At 46.6% G+C, this 19,179-nt stretch overlaps 2 protein-coding genes across 5 annotated transcripts in view; one reads left to right on the forward strand and one right to left on the reverse strand.

Moving 5' to 3' along the window:
• Positions 1 to 8,483, reverse strand: part of TSPAN15 (tetraspanin 15) — a 49,033-nt gene extending 40,550 nt beyond the window's left edge. For 2 of the 4 annotated variants that reach the window (XM_067025472.1, XM_067025473.1), the window contains exon 1: positions 8,263 to 8,452. In XM_067025472.1, the coding sequence (XP_066881573.1) occupies positions 8,263 to 8,358 (96 nt within the window). In that variant the 5' untranslated portion in view covers positions 8,359 to 8,452. Of the gene's footprint in view, positions 1 to 8,262 lie in introns of all 4 variants that reach the window. The other 2 variants (XM_059052706.2, XM_059052708.2) reach the window with 2 other exon arrangements.
• TYSND1 (trypsin like peroxisomal matrix peptidase 1) overlaps positions 1 to 19,179 on the forward strand; it is a 1,185,869-nt gene that overhangs the window by 543,869 nt on the left and 622,821 nt on the right. The window lies entirely within an intron of this gene.

Here is a 19,179-nt window from a genome sequence, read left to right on the forward strand (position 1 = left end):
CCCACCTTCTCCCTAATTTCCTCCTTAGCACCTATCACAACTACGTTTATTTACTGGTTTGTCTGTCTTCCAGGGCTTGGACTAATCTGTCTCATTCATAGTTGTTTCCTGGTAACTATCACAGTGCCTGGTATACACAGTAGGCATTAAATAACTATTTTGTTGACTGAATAAGCAAACTGTCCCCACCCTGGAGGGAATGGCAGGTCAAGACTGGAATCTCCTGCCTTCCACGAAGATGTTGATTCCAACCCACTCACATCCAGAGGTGCTCTCTGGGAAAGGTTTACCTTCTCAATCCCCTGTGTCCAGGCTTACCCAGAAGACATCTTTGCCCTGTATATGGAGCCAACTGGTATGGAAATTGCATTATCAGTCCCTAATCTGGTTGACTCTACGCCCCACCCCAGGTTGGCATTGTGAGTCACAGAGAGGGAAGACGCACCCGGCAGGGGAAAGGAGAAGGGCAGGTAGTTACTCCTGCTCAGAAACGAACAATCAAAGGCAGCAAGGTGCCAACCCACTCCTACAACTTAAAGCAACCCCCTCTTACAGGAGGGGGCAGGTTCATGCACAGAAGCCTCGATTAAGCACAAAGAAACTTTCTCGGGGCTTTACTTGCTCATATGGAAAATGAGTTCATTAGAAGATTCTCCAAATCCCTTCCGGGACTGCCTTCCTGATTCTCTGGATTTTAAAGGTCCCATGGCCAAGCTGGGGGAAGGGAGGACCTCTCTGGGCCTGAGGCCTGAGCCCAGCCCCAGATCATCTCTGACAGCCCATGAGGCATGGTAACCGCTTCTCCAGTATGAAGGCTGCCTCACTTCCTGCTTGAGTTTCACTATTTTCTCTTTGAAATGCTTGCCTAGAACAAGAGGGAAATAGACCTGCCCGATCAATCAAACACAATAAACAAAAGTTAAATATGTACATATATGTACAAGGAGATGTCCAAATGGGTAGTAACTCCAACAATGGTTCTCTCTCAGTGGTAGAATCGAAGGTGACTTTTATTTTCATCTGTGTACTTACCTGAATTGCTTGGAATTCTTTTTTAACTATGTGCACATATTATTTTCACACAAACAAAGCTCTTTTCAAAACTTAGAAATTCCTGCTATGGACTTCCCTGGTGGCGCAGTGGTTAAGAATCCACCTGCCGGGGCTTCCCTGGTGGCGCAGTGGTTGAGAGTCCGCCTGCCGATGCAGGGGACTCAGGTTCGTGCCCCGGTCCAGGAAGATCCCACATGCTGCGGAGCAGCTGGGCCCGTGAGCCATGGCTGCTGAGCCTGCGCATCCAGAGCCTATGCTCCGCAACGAGAAAGGTCACAACAATGAGAGGCCCGCGTACCGCAAAAAAAAAAAAAAATCCACCTGCCAATGCTGGGGACAAGGGTTCGATCACTGGTCCAGGAAGATCCCACATGCCACGGAGCAACTAAGCCCGTGTGCCACAACTACTGAGCCTGTGCTCTGGAGCTCATGAGCCCCAACTACTGAAGCCCATGCACCCTAGAGCCCACGCGCCGCAACTCCTGAGCCCACGTGCTGCTACTACTGAAGCCCGTGCACCTAGAGCCCATGCTCCACAACAACAGAAGCCACCGCAATGAGAAGCCCGTGCACCGCAACGAAGAGTAGCCTCTGCTCTCCACAACTAAAGAAAGCCCATGCATAGCAACGAAGACCCAATGCAGCAAAAAAAAAAAAAAAAAAAAAAAAAGGAAATTCCTTCTGTGCTTAAGTGAGAGGCCAGGTATTTGGCTCCTTCCAGAAATGCTGTCCTCCACCTACACCTTGAGCCCTGACATGTGGACGGACTACCATGGGGTAGGGGCTGGGGGTACAATGGCTGGTAAAGGTCACAGTGACCCCATGAAGAAACTGAAGTCGGGTAACCGGGTCCTGGTCTGGGTCTGTCACTAACTTGCTGTGGGGTCTCAGATACTTGCTTCCTCTCTCCAGGCCTGTTTTCTCCTCAGTAAAACAAAAAGGTCACACTAGAGGTTCCTTCAAGGGCCCTTCTAATTCTCAGTGAGTACCAAGAAGAATAGAGAGGAAGGTTGGGAAAGAACAGCTAATCCTTAAGTAGCTGGTGTAGTGTTTATCATGTGCTAGGCACTGCTCTAAGCTCTTCCTATAATTAATCCATTTAATGGTCTCAGCAACTCTCAGGTAGGTTCTGGTGTCACCCACTTTACAGATAAGACAACTGAGGCAGATGGAAGTTAGTGCCTATGTCACTCAACCTATAAGTGTCAGAGTTGGGATTTGAACCCAGATAGCTTGGTACAGAGTCCACACTCTTAGCCATTAAACTTTAGGGAAAAATAAAGCATCACAGATCAAACTATGATAATGGGGCCCATCCTTGGAGAGGGCAAGAAGAGTTAATATTGTCTCTGGCATTTATAACCTTCATCACCTATCCACACCCACTTCCTTCTCAATCATCAACACCCCTCAGCCCTGACACCATTACCCAATTGAAAACCCTACGTCATTGTCAAGACCACAGGTGCTTTTTAGAGAGCCAGTGTCTCCATGACCAGTAAAGCCCACTTTGCAAATTCAAGGCATCAGCAAACCTGACCACTGCTGGCTATATGCCCAATTCAGCCTCTGATCCAGGTACCCATATCTCCAATCCTTCCTTCTAAGATGCAGGTTGGGACTCAACTACCCCAATGCAACAAGCCTTCCCTGAGCACCTACTGTGTGCCCAGCTCCAAGACCAGCATTTGGAAGAGGATACGAATGAGCTACACCCCTGACCTCCAGGAGCCCACAGTCCAGTGAGGAAAAACAGTCATGTAAACGGATCTCTAGGATACCCTGTGGTTGGTGCTATAATTAGAGGTGTGTCCCCAGTGGGCTAAGGGCACATGTGTCAGAGTGATTCACCCACGTGGTGGGAAGAGGAGTCTCCAAGAGCCTCTGGGTGAGCTCATTTCTCACTGAACTGGGAATGAGGAGATGTGGGGGCTAGTGCAAGCTCTGCTCAGTGACCTTGAGACACACCCCCTCCGAGCCCCGAGGTCACCCTCTAAAAATGAGAGGGCCCCCAAGTGTGGGACAAGAGATCACTGTAAGGGGTTCAAGGTCATATTCATATTGACTCAGAGACTGAGAAGTTTTCATTGCTCATTTCCCTTCTGATCTTTCCAATCTCATCAAGGAGCAAATCTCAGCTTTGGCGTCAGTTTGTCTTTACGCCTCTCAAACACTTGCCAAACTGCTTTTGAACAACCAGGGCAAGCCTCAGGTTTGCAGCCTACAGCACCCACAGTATCTAGCTAGGATTAAATAACTTGTTTTGTCTTCCCTGCACTATATTTACTGTCATATTTACCTATTTTTTTAACATCTTTATTGGAGTATAACAGCTTTACAAAGTTTTGTTAGTTGCTGCTGTATAACAAAATGAATCAGCTATATGTATATATATATCCCTATATCCCCTCCCTCTTGCGTCTCCCTCCCTCCCACCCTCCCTATCCCACCCCTCTAGGTGGTCACAAAGCACCAAGCTGATCTCCCTGTGCAATGCAGCTGCTTCCCACTAGCTATCTATTTTACATTTGGTAGTGTATATATGTCCATGCCACTCTCTCACTTCATCCCAGCTTACCCTTCCCCCTCCCTGTGTCCTCAAGTCCATTCTCTATGTCTGTGTCTTTATTCCTGTCCTGCCCCTAGGTTCGTCATAACAATTTTTTTTTCTTTTTTTTTTTTAGATTCCATATATATGTGTTAGCATATGGTATTTGTTTTTCTCTTTCTGACTTACTTCACTCTGTATGACAGACTCTAGGTCCATCCACCTCACTACAAATAACTCAGTTTCGTTTCTTTTTATGGCTGAGTAATATTCCATTGTATATATGTGCCACATCTTCTTCATCCATTCATCTGTCGATGGACACTTAGGTTGCTTCCATGTCCTGGCTATCGTAAATAGTGCTTCAATGAACATTGTGGTACATGACTCTTTTTGAATTATGATTTTCTCAGGGTATATGCCCAGTAGTGGGATTGCTGGGTCGTATGGTAGTTCTAGTTTTAGTTTTTTGAGGGACCTCCATACTGTTCTCCATAGTGGCTGTATCAGTTTACATTCCCACCAACAGTGCAAGAGCGTTCCCTTTTCTCCACACCCTCGCCAGCATTTATTGTTTGTAGATTTTTTTTTAAGTTTGTTTGTTTATTTATTTATTTATGGCTGTGTTGGGTCTTCATTGCTTCACGCAGGCTTTCTCTAGTTGTGGCGAGCAGGGGCTACTCTTTGTTGCAGTGCCCAGGGTTCTCATTGTGGTGGCTTCCCTTTTTGTGGCGCACGGGCTCTAGGCACACAGGCTTCAGTAGTGGCGGCACGTGGGCTCAGTAGTTGTGGCTCGCAGGCTCTAGAGCACAGGCTCAGTAGTTGTGGTGCACAGGCTTAGTTGCTCCACAGCATGTGGGATCTTCCTGGACCAGGGCTCAAACCTGTGTCCCCTATGTTAGCAGGCGGATTCTTAACCACTGCGCCACGAGGAAAGTCCCTGTTTGTAGATTTTTTGATGATGGCCATTCTTACTGGTGTTAGGTGATACCTCATTGTAGTGTTTGTTTTTCTGTGTGTGTGTGGTACACGGGCCTCTCACTGTTATGGCCTCTCCCGTTGAGGAGCACAGGCTCTGGACGCGCAGGCTCAGCAGCCATGGCTCACCGGCCCAGCCGCTCCGCGGCATGTGGGATCTTCCCGGACCTCGGCACGAACCCGTGACCCCTGCATCGGCAGGCGGACTCTCAACCACTGTGCCACCAGGGGAGCCCCTCATTGTAGTTTTGATCTGCATTTCTACCTGCTATTTTTGATGAGGAATATTGGTTCCCCATTGGCAGTGGTGATATAAAGCCTGCTTTTAAAAATAAACTTACGTTTAAAAAGTGAATCAGCTTAAAGTAATATATGTAAACAATATTATAATAGTTACAGCCTCTACGTATGGCTAGTTTAACAACATCTATCAAAATTGTTAATGCACATACAAAAACAGGCAAAGTTGTTCTGTGCTATTAGACATCCCAATAGTTAGTGATTACTACTGGCGAGAAGGGGTAGCGACTGGCTGTGGACACAATGGGAGTTTCTGGCTTCTGTCCATTCTGCTGGTTGACCTGGGGACTGATTATACAGTAGTGTTCACTTTGTAAAAATTAATCAAGTTGTACACACTGATGATGAGTGTATTCCTGTATGTATATATTCATATACCCTTTAACCCAGCAATTCCACTTTTAGAAATTACCCTGAAGACATACACACATGTGCAAAATGACACGTTCGAAGATGCTCACTGCAGCACTGTCTGAAGTAATGAAAGATTGAAAACAACCTGAGTTCCCCAGCTGGAGACTGATTAAGTATATTTTTGGCCTAGCCTACAGTGAATTCTATGCAGCCATCAAACAGACTGAGGCAGCCCCTAGCAAAGCTCCAAATTTTACACAGATTTAAATTTAAGTGAAAAGGTAAGGGCAGAGCCGTGTACAGTATGCTACTTTATGCAGGGGGAACAAAAAAAGAATATATAACATATGCACATGTTTGTGCCTAGGACATCCTGTGCCTAGGATAGCATCTCAGAAAAGAATCATAAGAAACTCATAACAGAGGCCTCCTCTGGACAAGGCAGGCCAGGAGAGAGGGATAGGAGGAAGGCTTATCACTGATGACAACTCTTCTATACTTTTAAATTTTGTACAGTGTCCTTGCACTTCGTATTTGATAGTAAGTTTTAAAGCAAAAAGCCCTATAGAAGGTGCATGGCTATGGTAAAGCTTATGGCTCCTTAAATACTGAGATGAAAGTGTTGGCACTTTGGGCTTATAAAGCAAGTAACCCTTAGCCCTACTCCTCCTCCCAAGGGACAGAGATGATAGGCTCTCCTGTAATGGCTTCCAATTAACAGCAAACCCAGTCTAGGACAAATTACTTAAACTGGGCCTCCGCCCTGCAGTCAAATTCTGGCACCTGGAGTTGCCCTGGCAGTTGGCTGAGCTCTTGGTATGCATAGGGAGATTTTTAAGCACAAATACGTGCAGGGATGGGAAATTAACGATTTGGTGGTAAGGCAATCTCAGGTGGCTGGAAAGGAAAGATTCTGAGTTCTAAGTCCCACCCTGCTCCAAGAGAGACAAAGCAAAAGCCACAGAGTGGTCTTTTCTCAGGGCTGCAGGGGACAGTGACAGGACAAGGCCTTGAAAATTCGAGTTCCGTTTTAACTGTGCAGCTTTCTTTTTTATAGCACTTGGTTTCCCCACATGTCACTGTTTCCCCACATCACTAACCCCAAAAACAATCCAATGAAGCGTGGGGCAGGGTATCAGTTATCCATTTTACAGATGGAAAAATGGAGGCACGAAGAGGTTAAGAGACTGGTCAGTGATTATATATCAAGAGAAGGGGTGAAGCCAAAAAAGTAAACCCCACCTTCTGACCCCTGGTCTTCCCCTATTTTCCCACCTCCCCACCCATCAACCTTAGCATCCTTTCTCTCAACTCTGACCTACAGAGAATGAGCTTCTGAGGCCAGACAAACAAGGAGAAGGCAAGAAAAACCCAGAATCAGAATCAAAGAGCCTACGAGACCATATAACTGCCGTTTTTAACACTGACCACACATTAGAACTACCTGGGGAGCTTAAATAAGTTTAAATAAATACATATGCCAGGGTCCAGGTATCTGTAGTGTTTTTAAAATTCTGTAGTTGATTCTGATGCAACTTTGAGAACCACTGAATGCCTGCTCAAATCACCCCCATCCCAGTTCCACATAAAACCTTCTGCCTCCCTGGAGCCTCCATCAATGGGTCTGTGCTCCATCCTCCGACCCCCACACATACTTCTCTTCTCTCTTCCACATTACGTAGAGTCAGAGAATTGGACTGGGAGCTGGGCAAGTCAATTAACAGCTCTGAGGCCCCAAACATGGAAATGACTTGCCTAAGCTCTCCCAGTGATTCAAAACACAACAAGACTAGAATCTGGATCTCTGGACTACCAGGTAAGGTCACATCCACAGAGGGGTCACAAGGAAAGCCAGACTTGATGGCAGATCTAACGATTCCTGCCAGCAGAACAGACCCAATGAGGGCTGAGGAGAAGACCAGGAGTGTGCATGTGTTTTGAGGGGGAGGGGTGTCAGGTACCTGGGCAAGTCTGCCCTGTGGCATACTGGGGGTAGAGGGCTATTCTAGAGTGGCAGGGCTGGCACTGGCCTGTAGAAAGATGTCCTCATTTCTATGAGGGGGCCCAGCCTAGTCTGAAATCTCCATAAAGAAACCCAGTCTATTGGGTCAGCTTACCAGGTGGGCCCAGCTCCCTTGCCCATAATAATAATAATAACGGCTGACACCTCTTAAGTTCTTCACTGGTCCCTGTGCTAAGCAATGTACTTGACCTGTTTCATTTAATCTCCACAACCATTCTGAAAGTTGAGTATAATTACTGTCTCCATTTGTGGACGGGGAAACTATGGCCTAGAGAGTTGAAGTAACTTCCCCAAGATCACTGGGCTCGAAAGTGGTAGTGGCAGGATTCGAAGCCTGGTTCATGTCCAGCCACTACCACCCTGTCCCCAACAAGAGAGAGAGAAGGTTAAGTGCAGGGGCTTTTTTAAGTTACTGAGCACCTGGGAGCAGCTGGAGACCACACGTCTGGTGGAATCCTCCTTTCACCAAAGACGAAAATAAGGCACCTGGAAAAGCATCTTGCTCAGGGGCATCGGCAAGTAAATAGTGGGGACAGCATAAGGAGTTCAGGTCTCCCGACTCCGGACACCAAAGCCTGACCACGTCTCCGCAGACGGATGGAGTGACGAACTCAGTAATACCCGGCAGGTGGGGTGAGCGCGGCCAAACGTGGTAACCACAGCCTACGGCACCAGCGGAAGCGCAGCGGACTCGCAGAACCAAACGGCTGGTCAGGTGCACACAGGTGAGCCAGGCGGAGCTCCTTCGTGGGAGCTCTTTCGTCGGAGCCGTTGCCACCAAGCTCTAAGGCTCCGCACCGGGCGGCTGAAATCCAAGAGGAGCTGGAGCAACCATAATTTCCTAGTTCGCAAGGAGAGTGGGACGAGAATCCAGGAGTGCGCTTCTGCCCCTCCCTGGAGCAGACATGCCTGGAACCAGCCCACCCCCACCGCCGGCTCAGCGTGTGGGTGAACAAGGGAGTGCCGACTCCCCCTCCCATGCCGGGGCCCGACTGGGGTCACTCACCCAGAACACCGTGGAGTAGATGACGAGCGAGAACTTGAGCCAGAGATAGGAGAGGCGCGCGCAGTAGCGCACCTGCTCCGAATCTCCGCGGGGCATCCTGGGGGGCTCCCGGGCTGGGTCCCTCGCTGCCAGCAGCCCCACCTGAGGCTGCCTGCCCGGCTCCCCGCCCCGCCACCGGCGCTCACTATGGGACTGACACCAGCGAGCCGCAATCACAGCCCCGGCCCGGGTCCACCCAGCCCCAGGGCCAATGGGCGCTCTGGGAGGGGGCGGGCCTGGGGCGGGGCAGAGGCCTGGACCCAGAGGAGACAGAGGGAGGGGCGGGGGCGAAGGTTTTCCGAACGAGGTCGGGTGCAGCTAGCTCTGGAAGCGCCTGTGATCAGGCACGTTGGGGGCCGTGGGAGAGTGTGTGCAGAGGGGCGCTAGGGAGACAGCTAGAGTGCTTCATTCAGGTTACGCAGAAATGCTCGCTTTCCACTGTTGTCAAGAGAGAAGACTATGGGAAAAGAGCAGGAATTTACGGCTGAGGTGTTAAAGTGTGCAAATGAGTGTGCAGGGCATGAATGGAGTAAGGAAGTGGAGTTCCTCAGCCTAAGGGGCGTGGGAGAGCCGCATCTAGGAAGGTGCCGCAGACGAGGGTGAGGCTAGGGGCCCTGGTGGAGCTAAGGCCCGCAGTTTTCTTTTGTAATAGTTGGGAGGCTTTTCCCCAGGTCTCTGAGATTCCCCTTCTCTGCGGCCAGGTGAGATCCCAACCCTGCCCCAGTGGCCTCCTCCTCTGAGAAGCCCTCACCCCCTCACTCCAACTCAGGAGCCCCCTCCCTTGCACACACTCAGCCCAGCTCTGACCCAGCTTCTTCGCACCCAGCCTTTCCCCTGCCTGGGGTCAGAATCTGTCTTCCTGGCTGTGAGTCTGTCTCCCACGGCCCCTGCTTGACTCACTGCTATTTCCTTTCCCTGCAGGCCTAGCTCAGCCTGGTGCTTGGGAGGCCGAGGCCGGCAATCAGTGTTTGTGCCATTCAGGAATTAAATGTGTGGCCCAGAGGTTGTGAGCTCACGGCAGCTCTAGGTGGGGTCCCTGGTGGTGACTGCAGGAATGGCACACTTGTCCCAGTCCCCTGCCCTGGACTCCCAAGCCTCCCAGAGAGAAACAGAGATCAGGCTGGCCCAGCCCTCAGGGCTCTGACATAGAAAGAAGAAAGTAAGGAAGGAGTGGGGAGGGAGGCAATGCCCTGCCCAGGGAGTTAAAAGGAAGCCAGTGTCCTGGTACTAGGAAGCAAGCCTTGCAAGGTTGGGTAGAGACTTGGAAACAGGAACTGCTGAGGGTCACCTTCAAATGAATAACCGGGGGCTAAGAAGGCATCCTACCTCAAGGTTAGAAGTCATCCTTTCTGTTCTTTAAGGAGGAAGAAATTAACTCTTTACCCCTCTTTGCAGGACTACCTTCCCTCACCAGCCCCACAGAGCCAGGCTTACACCCACTCATGGAGGTGCTCATCTCCATCCCCAGGAGAGCTAGCTCAGCACCTTGCCCTCAGAGGGGTTGTCTGTCTCCCTCTCCCTGGGGGTTCACCTCCTCGCTTCCTTCCCCACTCCACTCAGTTGCCCCCGCCTTAGTCCTGACCTCTCTTGCTAGCTGCACTCTCTCCTCTTTCAAATCTTCCCTAGTGACACGCACACATCTGAGTGGTCCCTCTCAGCTCTCCCTGTGCCCCTATACGATGATGCCCTGAGGGATGAGGCTGAGACACCCCCGCAGAGGGAGCCCGGAGCTCTTTGGGGCTAGCACAGCCTTTCCCGGGCTCCTGAGCAACTTCGTTGTCCCTCCCACCCCCAACCTGACCCCAAGCACTATGGGCTGCTCCTTAGACACACCTGCAAATACTGAAATCTCAGAAGTAATGACCTATTTTCAATTTTTCTCTCCTTTTGCCAGGAACTCTGGGCTGGGGGTCAGCAGGCCTGGTGCCAAGCCTGGCTTTGCAATTAACTTTGTTAGAATATGTGGCATTAATAGTATGACACAGAGGTGGGAGTGTGACCCTGGCTGCAGTTTCGAACCACGTGGTGAGCTTTAAATGTATCCTGATATCCAAGCCCCACTTCAGTCCAGTTAAGTCAGAATCTCCACCAACCCGGACCTGGGAATCAATATTGTTGTAAAGGTGCCAGGTAATTTCTAAAGTGCAGCTATGACTGAGTATCACCAAGTCTAGAGGTAGTCATGAGGGTGAGGTGGTCAGCCAGAATTTATCAGAAAGACCACAGTCCAGAGGGCTCTAAGCTATCCAGTGGTGTGCTGGTCAATGTATAATAACTGGCTCTCTGGTTGGTGGGGTGGGCAGGGAGACCCTGTTGCCACTTTCCATAGTGTAAATACTTCCACCATGTCTGAGATGTACACAATCACACCCAATCAGCTCAGCGCAGCCCTGCAGCTCTCCCTATCTCAATAATGATTAGCATAGAGAGCGCCATAATGAATGCATCAGTGAAATTCATGGCTTATTAATTAGCACAACAGGTATTAGAAATAAGCTATCTTTTGGTGAAATTACTGCCGGCATACCTTGGAGATATTGTAGGCTGGGTTCCAGACCACTACAATAAAGCCAATATCGTAATAAAGAGAGCGACATGAATTTTTGTTACCCAGTGCATATAAAAGATACGTTTATACTATACCACTGTCTACTAAGTGTGCAATAGCATTATGTCTAAAAAAGCAATGTATATGCTTAATTTAAAAATACTCCACTGCTGGACTTCCTGGCGGCACAGTGGTTAAGAATCTGCCTGCCAATGCAGAGGACATGGGTTCAGTCCCTGGTCCAGGAAGATCCCACATGCCATGGAGCAACTAAGCCCACAAGCCACAACTACTGAGCCCACGTGCTGCAACTACTGAAGCCCAAGTGCCTAGAGCCTGTGCTACGCTACAAGAGAAGCCACCACAATAAAAAGCCCGCGCACCACAACGAAGAATGGCCCCCACTCGCCACAACTAGAAGGCCCAACAACGGAGACCCAACGTAGCCAACAATAAGTAAACTTTTAAAAAATACAAAATAAATAAAAATACTTCATTGCTAAAAAATGCTAATCATCTGAGCCTTCATCGAGTCATAACCTTTCTGCAATAGTAACATCGAAGATCACTGATCACCATAACAAATATAATAATGAAAAAATTTGAAATATTGCAAGAATTACCAAAATGTGACACAGAGACACGAAATGAGCAAATGCTGCTGGACTTGACACAGGGCTCCCACAAACCAATTTGTAAAAAAACGCAGTATCTTCAAAGCACAATAAAACGAAGTGCAATAAAACAAGGTGTGCCTGTAGCATTCAAGATATGTAGACTGGCTTAAATGATGAGGGGCACCATCCATTCCTTCTTCAGAATAAAAAAAAAAAAAAATCTCACTTAAGGATGATGCACTGGGCTAAATCCTTGAGGCATCCCAAATCCTGAGGGATTCTGTTTGCCTGATGTGACCATCTGTCTAGCTGAATCCTGCATCAAGAATGTTGTATCTTTCTTGAGTGGACCCTTCATGCAAGGTGACAAAGCACCTAAAAGGACAGAGGGCTGAGCCTTCACTGACTTTACAGAACAGATTGTATGAACCGGTCTTGTGGCTTCCTGCTAGTAAATGCTTGTTGTATACATATTTGTATGGGTAGCAGAATTTGTTCTGAGATCTATTATCATGATAACCTGGCAGGGAGACTGTAGGGGGAAATAACTAACCTCACCTTTAGCGGCTACTACTGCTTATGAAAATGAAACCTACGGGTTGTACACAATCAACTTGGCTCTCATAAGTTTGCATCCCTGCCTCTGCTTTCCCATCTGTGAAACCATGAGGCTGGACTGTTTTTCTTCTAGTTCTAACAATCTTAGCTATAGTCCTCACAGACAAATCAGTCAGCAAATGTACACTGAGCTTCTACTATGACTCAGGCCCTGCCCCAGGCTCTGGGGATACAGCTGTAAACAAGATAGACAAGAGCTTCTATTCTCTTCTACTGGGGCATGGGAAGGGGGGGGAGATGTGGGGGGGTGGGGACATGCAACACGCATGACAACTACTACATGAAAAGGGTAATTTCAGGTACTGATATGTGCTAAAGATGCGGGAGAAGAGCTTCTAGTGGAGGAAGCAGCAGGTACAAAGGCCATGAGAGAAGAAGCAGCTTTGAGAGGCTCCATGTGGCTCATGCAAGGACCTCGGGAGAGTAGAACGGGGAGAGATCAGAGGCATAGGAAGAAGCCTCACAGCTTTCGTAAACAGTGTAGATTTGTTTCCAGTTTTAGTGAGGGCCACTGGTAGGTTTTAAGCAGGGACGTGATACTGAATGTGATTTAAGCTTTAGAAGGTTGCAGCTGGGACTTCCCTGGTGGTCCAGTGGTTAAGACTCTGAGCTTCCACTGCACGGGGCGCAGGTTCGATCCCTGGTCAGGGAACTAAGATCCCACATGCCGCATGGTGGCCACAAAATAAATAAATAAATAAGAAGGTTGCAGCATGGAGGACAGACAGGAGACAGGGCTGGGGGTGAGGAAGCTGGCTAGGAAGACTTTGCACAGTCTCAGTGCAAAAGGCTGTGGACTAGGGGTACATCACTGGGAAGAGTGACAAGTGGCTGCATTGGGGATATATCTTGGTGATAGAACCAACAGAGCTTACTGACAGATTGGGTGTAGAATGTGAGGAAAAGAGAAATCAAGATGCTCCCAAGTGCTTTTGCCTTGAGCAACTAGGTAAATGTTGCTGTCATTTACAAAGGTGAGGGAGGTCACAAAGAATGCTGCTGGGGGGAAGTGGGTCAAAAATCAATTACTGGGGACTTCCCTGGTGGCGCAGTGGATAAGAATCTGCCTGTCAATGCAGGGGACATGGGTTTGAGCCCTGGTCCGGGAAGATCCCACATGCCACGGAGCAACTAAGCCCATGCACCACAACTACTGAGCCTGTGCTCTAGAGCCCGTAAGCCACAACTAGTGAGCCCACGTGCCACAACTACTGAAGCCCACGTGCCTAGAGCCTGTGCTCCATAACAAGAGAAGCCATCACAATGAGAAGCACACTGCAACGAAGAGTAGCCCCCACTCGCTGCAACTAGAGATAGCCTGCACGCAGCAACGAAGACCCAACGCAGCCAAAAATAAATAAATAAAATAAGTAAATTTTTAAAAATTAAAAAGAAAAAAGCTTTCCTTTAAAATAAAAAATTACTTTGCTTGGCCATTTAACTTTTTGAGCTATCTTTTCAAAATCCAGGTGGAATTGTCCAGGGGACTCAGAGGTGAGGTTTAAACTGGATGATATAAATTTGAGAGTCATCAGGTCAATTTAAATCATGGGCCTATGTGAGATCATCTAGGGAGAAAATGTAGCAAAAGTAGAGGGACAAAGACAGACCCTGGGGCCCCTTCCTTTGAGAGAAAGAGAGGCTGGCAAAGAAAACAGAAAAGGTACAGCCAGTGAGGTAGAAGGAAAATGAGGCCAGAAAGGTGACAGGGATGCCTAGAGAAGAAAGGGCTTCAAGAAGTTAAGAGATGCTCAACAGCACTCAATGTCCTGGGAACCCCCCCTTAATATGCTGAGGCTTCAACTATGTTCTGAGAGGGCGGCGGGGGGTGGGTGGCACAGAGCAGAGAACTGACCATCAGCTTTGCAAGATGTAGGTCACTGGTGACTTGGATAAGAGCTCTTTCAATGGAACTATAGGAACAAAATCCTGATTGGAGTGGATGGAGGAGAGAAAGGAAGGGAAGAAATGGAGGAGGTAAGTGCAGACAACACTAGCAGGCAGGTGTACGAAGCCATTCACATAGGAATGCATACATGGACTTCTTCCCAACCCACCAAACAGCCTCCCAGGCCAAATATGCAAGAGTTAGCACCTATGTGGAAGAGTTTCAATGGTCAGGAATTTCAGCAGCTTCTTCATCAAGAGACAGAATCTGTTTCCTTACCTCGTGAATCTATGCTGGCATTCTGACTTGCTTTCACCAATAGAATGTGACAAAAGTGAGGATGGTTGAGTTCCAAGCCTAGGAATCAAGAGCCTTGCAGCTCCAGCTTTGTTCCCTCTTGGAATGACACTGCCATGGGAACAAGTATGAGCTAGTTGGAGAAACCACATGAGATAGAAGCAAGGTTCCTGGCTGGCAGTCCCCAACCACCAGACATGTGTGTGAAGCAATCTTAGACCATCCAGCCCGTCCACGCCACAGCTGACTATATCTATGTGAATGAGTCCAGGCACAAGCAGCTGAACCCAGCCTAAATGTGCCAACTTAGAGAACCAATTTAGAGATCGTTGTTTAAGGCACTAAATTCTGGCATGGTTTGTTATATAGCAGAAGCTAACTGGTACATTCTTAGAGCCAAAAAAATTTTTTAAACTCGAATACCCATCTCCTTTTTTCCTCTTCCTCCAATTCTTCCCTGAAAGTACTGCATTTTTGAGTCTATATATTTCTTCTAGAGGAGAGACTTTTGTTGTCCTTCAGGTTTTCCTTGACTCCTTTTAGTGCCATCTCGTGGCTCAGAATTTGGGCCACTTCTCCTTCCCATCCCATCTTCACTCTCAAGAATCTCCATTTATTCTTGATCAGTTATTTATTTAGCATCAGGCACTGAGCTGTGCACATTCACATAATCACCTCTTTTGTATTTTTTTATTTTTTAGAATTTTTTGTCTGTATTGGGTCTTCGTTGCTGTGTGTGGGCTTTCTCTATAGAGTTGTGGTGAGCAGGGGCTACTCTTCGTTGCAGTGCACAGGCTTCTCATTGCGGTGGCTTCTCTTGTTGCGGAGCACGGGCTCTAGGCACATGGGCTTCAGTAGTTGTGGTGCACAGGCTCAGCAGTTGTGGCACACGGGCTTAGCTGCTCCACAGCATGTGGGATCTTCCCAGACCAGGGCTCGAACCTGTGTCCCCTGCATTGGCAGGCGGATTCTTTTTTTTTTTTTTACATCTTTATTAGAGTATAATTGCTTTACAATGGTGTGTTAGTTTCTGGTTTATAACAAAGTGAATCAGTTATACATATACATATGTGACCATATCTCTTCTCTCTTGCATCTCCCTGCCTCCCACCCTCCCTATCCCACCCCTCTCTCAGTGGTCACAAAGCACAAAGCTGATCTCCCTCTGCTATGCGGCTGCTTCCCACTAGCTATCTATTTTACGTTTGGTAGTGTATATATGTCCATGCCACTCTCTCACTTTGTCCCAGCTTACCCTTCCCCCTCCCTGTATCCTCAAGTCCATTCTCTAGTAGGTCTGCATCTTTATTCCCGTCTTGCCCCTAGGTTCTTCTGACCATTTTTTTTCTTTTTTTTTTAGATTCCATATATATGTGTTAGCATACAGTATTTGTTTTTCTCTTTGTGACTTACTTCACTCTGTATGATAGTCTCTAGGTCCATCCACCTCACTACAAATAACTCAGTTTGGTTTCTTTTTATGGCTGAGTAATATTCCATTGTATACATGTGCCACATCTTCTTCATCCATTCATCTGTTGATGGACACTTAGGTTGCTTCCATGTCCTGGCTATTGTAAATAGAGCTTCAATGAACATTGTGGTACATGACTCTTTTTAAATTATGGTTTTCTCGGGGTATATGCCCAGTAGTGGGATTGCTGGGTCGTATGGTAATTCTATTTTTAGTTTTTTAAGGAACCTCCATATTGTTCTCCATAGTGGCTGTATCAATTTACATTCCCACCAACAGTGCAAGAGGGTTCCCTTTTCTCCACACCTTCTCCAGCATTTATTGTTTGTAGATTTTTTTGATGATGGCCATTCTGACCCATGTGAGATGATATCTCATTGTAGTTTTGATTTGCATTTCTCTAATGATTAATGACGTTGAGCATTCTTTCATGTGTTTGTTGCCAATCTGTATATTTTCTTTGGAGAAATGTCTATTTAGGTCTTCTGCCCATTTTTGGATTGGGTTGTTTGTTTCTTTGATATTGAGCTGCATGAGTTGCTTGTATGTTTTGGAGATTAATCCTTTGTCAGTTGCTTCATTTGCAAACATTTTCTCCCATTCTGAGGGTTGTCTTTTCATCTTATTTATGGTTTCCTTTTCTGTGCAAAAGCTTTGAAGTTTCCTTAGGTCCCATTTGTTTATTTTTGGTTTTATTTCCGTTTCTCTAGGATCTTGCTGTGATTTATGTCATAGAGTTTTCTGCCTATGTTTTCCTCTAAGAGTTTGATGGTGTCTGGTCTTACATTCAAAATCCATTTAGAGTTTATTTTTGTGTATGGTGTTGGGGAGTGTTCTAATTTCATTCTTTTACGTGTAGCTGTCCAGTTTTCCCAGCACCACTTATTGAAGAGGCTTTCTTTTCTCCACTGTATATTCTTGCCTCCTTTATCAAAGATAAGGTAACCATATGTGTGTGGGTTTATCTCTGGGCTTTCTATCCTGTTCCATTGATCTATATTTCTGTTTTTGTGCCAGTGCCATACTGTCTTGATTATGTAGCTTTGTAGTATGTAGTCTGAAGTCAGGGAGCCTGATTCCTCCAGCTCCGTTTTTCTTTCTCAAGATTGCTTTGGCTATTCGGGGTCTTTTGTGTTTCCACACAAAGTGTGAAATTTTTTGTTCTAGTTCTGTGAAAAATGCCAGTGGTAGTTTGATAGGGATTGCATTGAATCTGTAGATTGCTTTGGTAGTAGAGTCATTTTCACAATGTTGATTTTTCCAATCCAAGAACATGGTATATCTCTCCATCTATTTGTATCATCTGTAAGTTCTTTCATCAGTGTCTTATAATTTTCTGCATACAGGTCTTTTGTCTCCTTAGGTAGGTTTATTCCTAGATATTTTATTCTTTTTGTTGCAATGGTAAATGGGAGTGTTTTCTTAATTTCTCTTTCATATTTTTCATCATTAGTGTATAGGAATTCAAGAGATTTCTGTGCATTAATTTTGTATCCTGCTACTTTACCAAATTCATTGATTAGCTCTAGTAGTTTTCTGGTAGCACCTTTAGAATTCTCTATGTATAGTATCATATCATCTGCAAACAGTGACAGCTTTACTTCTTCTTTTCCGATTTGGATTCCTTTCATTTCTTTTTCTTCTCTGACTGCTGTGGCTAAAACTTCCAAAACTTTGTTGAATAATAGTGGTGAGAGTGGGCAGCCTTGTCTTGTTCCTGATCTTAGTGGAAATGGTTTCAGTTTCTCACCATTGAGAACGATGTTGGCTGTGGATTTGTCATATATGGCCTTTATTATGTTGAGGAAAGTTCCCTCTGTGCCTACTTTCTGGAGAGTTTTTATCATGAATGGGTGTTGAATTTTGTTGAAAGCTTTCTCTGCATCTATTGAGATGATCATATGGTTTTTCTCCTTCAATTTGTTAATATGGTGTAACACATTGATTGATTTGCGTATATTGAAGAATCCTTGCATTCCTGGGATAAACCCCACTTGATCATAGTGTTTGATCCTTTTAATGCGCTGTTGGATTCTGTTTGCTAGTATTTTATTGAGGATTTTTGCATCTATGTTCATCAGTGATATTGGCCTGTACTTTTCTTTCTTTGTGACATCTTTGTCTGGTTTTGGTATCAGAGTGATGGTGGCCTCGTAGAATGAGTTTGGGAGTGTTCCTCCCTCTGGCAGGCAGATTCTTAACCACTGCGCCACCAGGGAAGTCCCTCACATAATTACCTCTTAATTCCCCACCACCCATGGAATTTGATATGATGAATCCCCCTTTACAGATGAGGAAACTGAGGTTCAGAGAAGTAAACTGACTTTTCTTCAGTGGGAAGTTCAAATACTCTGAGCCAGCAAATGATGTGCTTTCTACTGAATGCAGTTGTGGCCCCAGCTACGCTAGAATGAAATGAGTTAACTATGTGCCTTAAAAAGCAACTAGAAATAATACACAACAGCGCAAACATTAAGAGTTCAATACTGATCAGAGCTGAAACTTTACATAGAGTTATTGTGTGTTTCTGCAAGATAGTAGTTCTGTGAGCTTTTACGTGTTTCCTTAAAAAGGATCTATCAAAGAAGTCTGGGAAATGCTGCAGGACTTTTTCATATCCTTTAACATGAGAATGGATACTGTTTCTCTCCAGGAGGAAAGATGGGCATGTAGCTTTTCCCAACTATATTTGACTGCACAATCCTATTTCCCTCAGAAAACAGCTGTTAACATCTCAATAACTAGTATCTATCAGTGGCTTGGGGCACATGGCACATTCAGTTTTAAAACTGGGACAGTCCCTAGAAACCATAACAGTTCACCTGGGACTGAGGGGTTTCCTGGGATCTAGGAGTTTGGGTGCTAAAACCAGAAGAGTCCTGTGCAAAACCAGGACAAGATGGTCATCCTATTTCTTTCTACTCTTCCCATGATCTCACAGATGTTCAGAAGGGACCAGCCAGTGGTGAGAGGGCTTCAAACTGTGCCCTCAGAGGAAAAGTTAGAGAAAGAGGAAGGGAAGACTCAGGGGATAGGACCAGTGTCTTCAGCTATCTGAAGGTTATCATGGGGGAAAGAGGAAAACTCATTCTAAGGGATCCCTTGGGATAGGAGTGGGACAACAGGGACCTGCTGAGGGTGAGTCAAACTCCCTGAAGCAGCACAGCTTCGTGAAAAACATTTGATTCACAGTCAGTGGGCAGGTTACATGCCAGACCTACCACGTGCAAGCCAACTCTGAATGAGGACACTGGGAACTTTCGTTACCCTCCTGGGACACCAATGCCATCTGTGAAATGGGACGCTTCAAGGTAACCAAATGAAATTATCAAGCACTGTACCTAGAACAAAACAGCTCCTAAAGAACGGAGTAAAATCTGCCCACAGCTGGCCTGCCTCTGTCCAGTCCAATGGGGACCAGTAGACATGGAGGGGG

The sequence above is a fragment of the Kogia breviceps genome, chromosome 2 (assembly GCF_026419965.1).
Source record: "Kogia breviceps isolate mKogBre1 chromosome 2, mKogBre1 haplotype 1, whole genome shotgun sequence".
NCBI lineage: Eukaryota > Metazoa > Chordata > Mammalia > Artiodactyla > Physeteridae > Kogia > Kogia breviceps.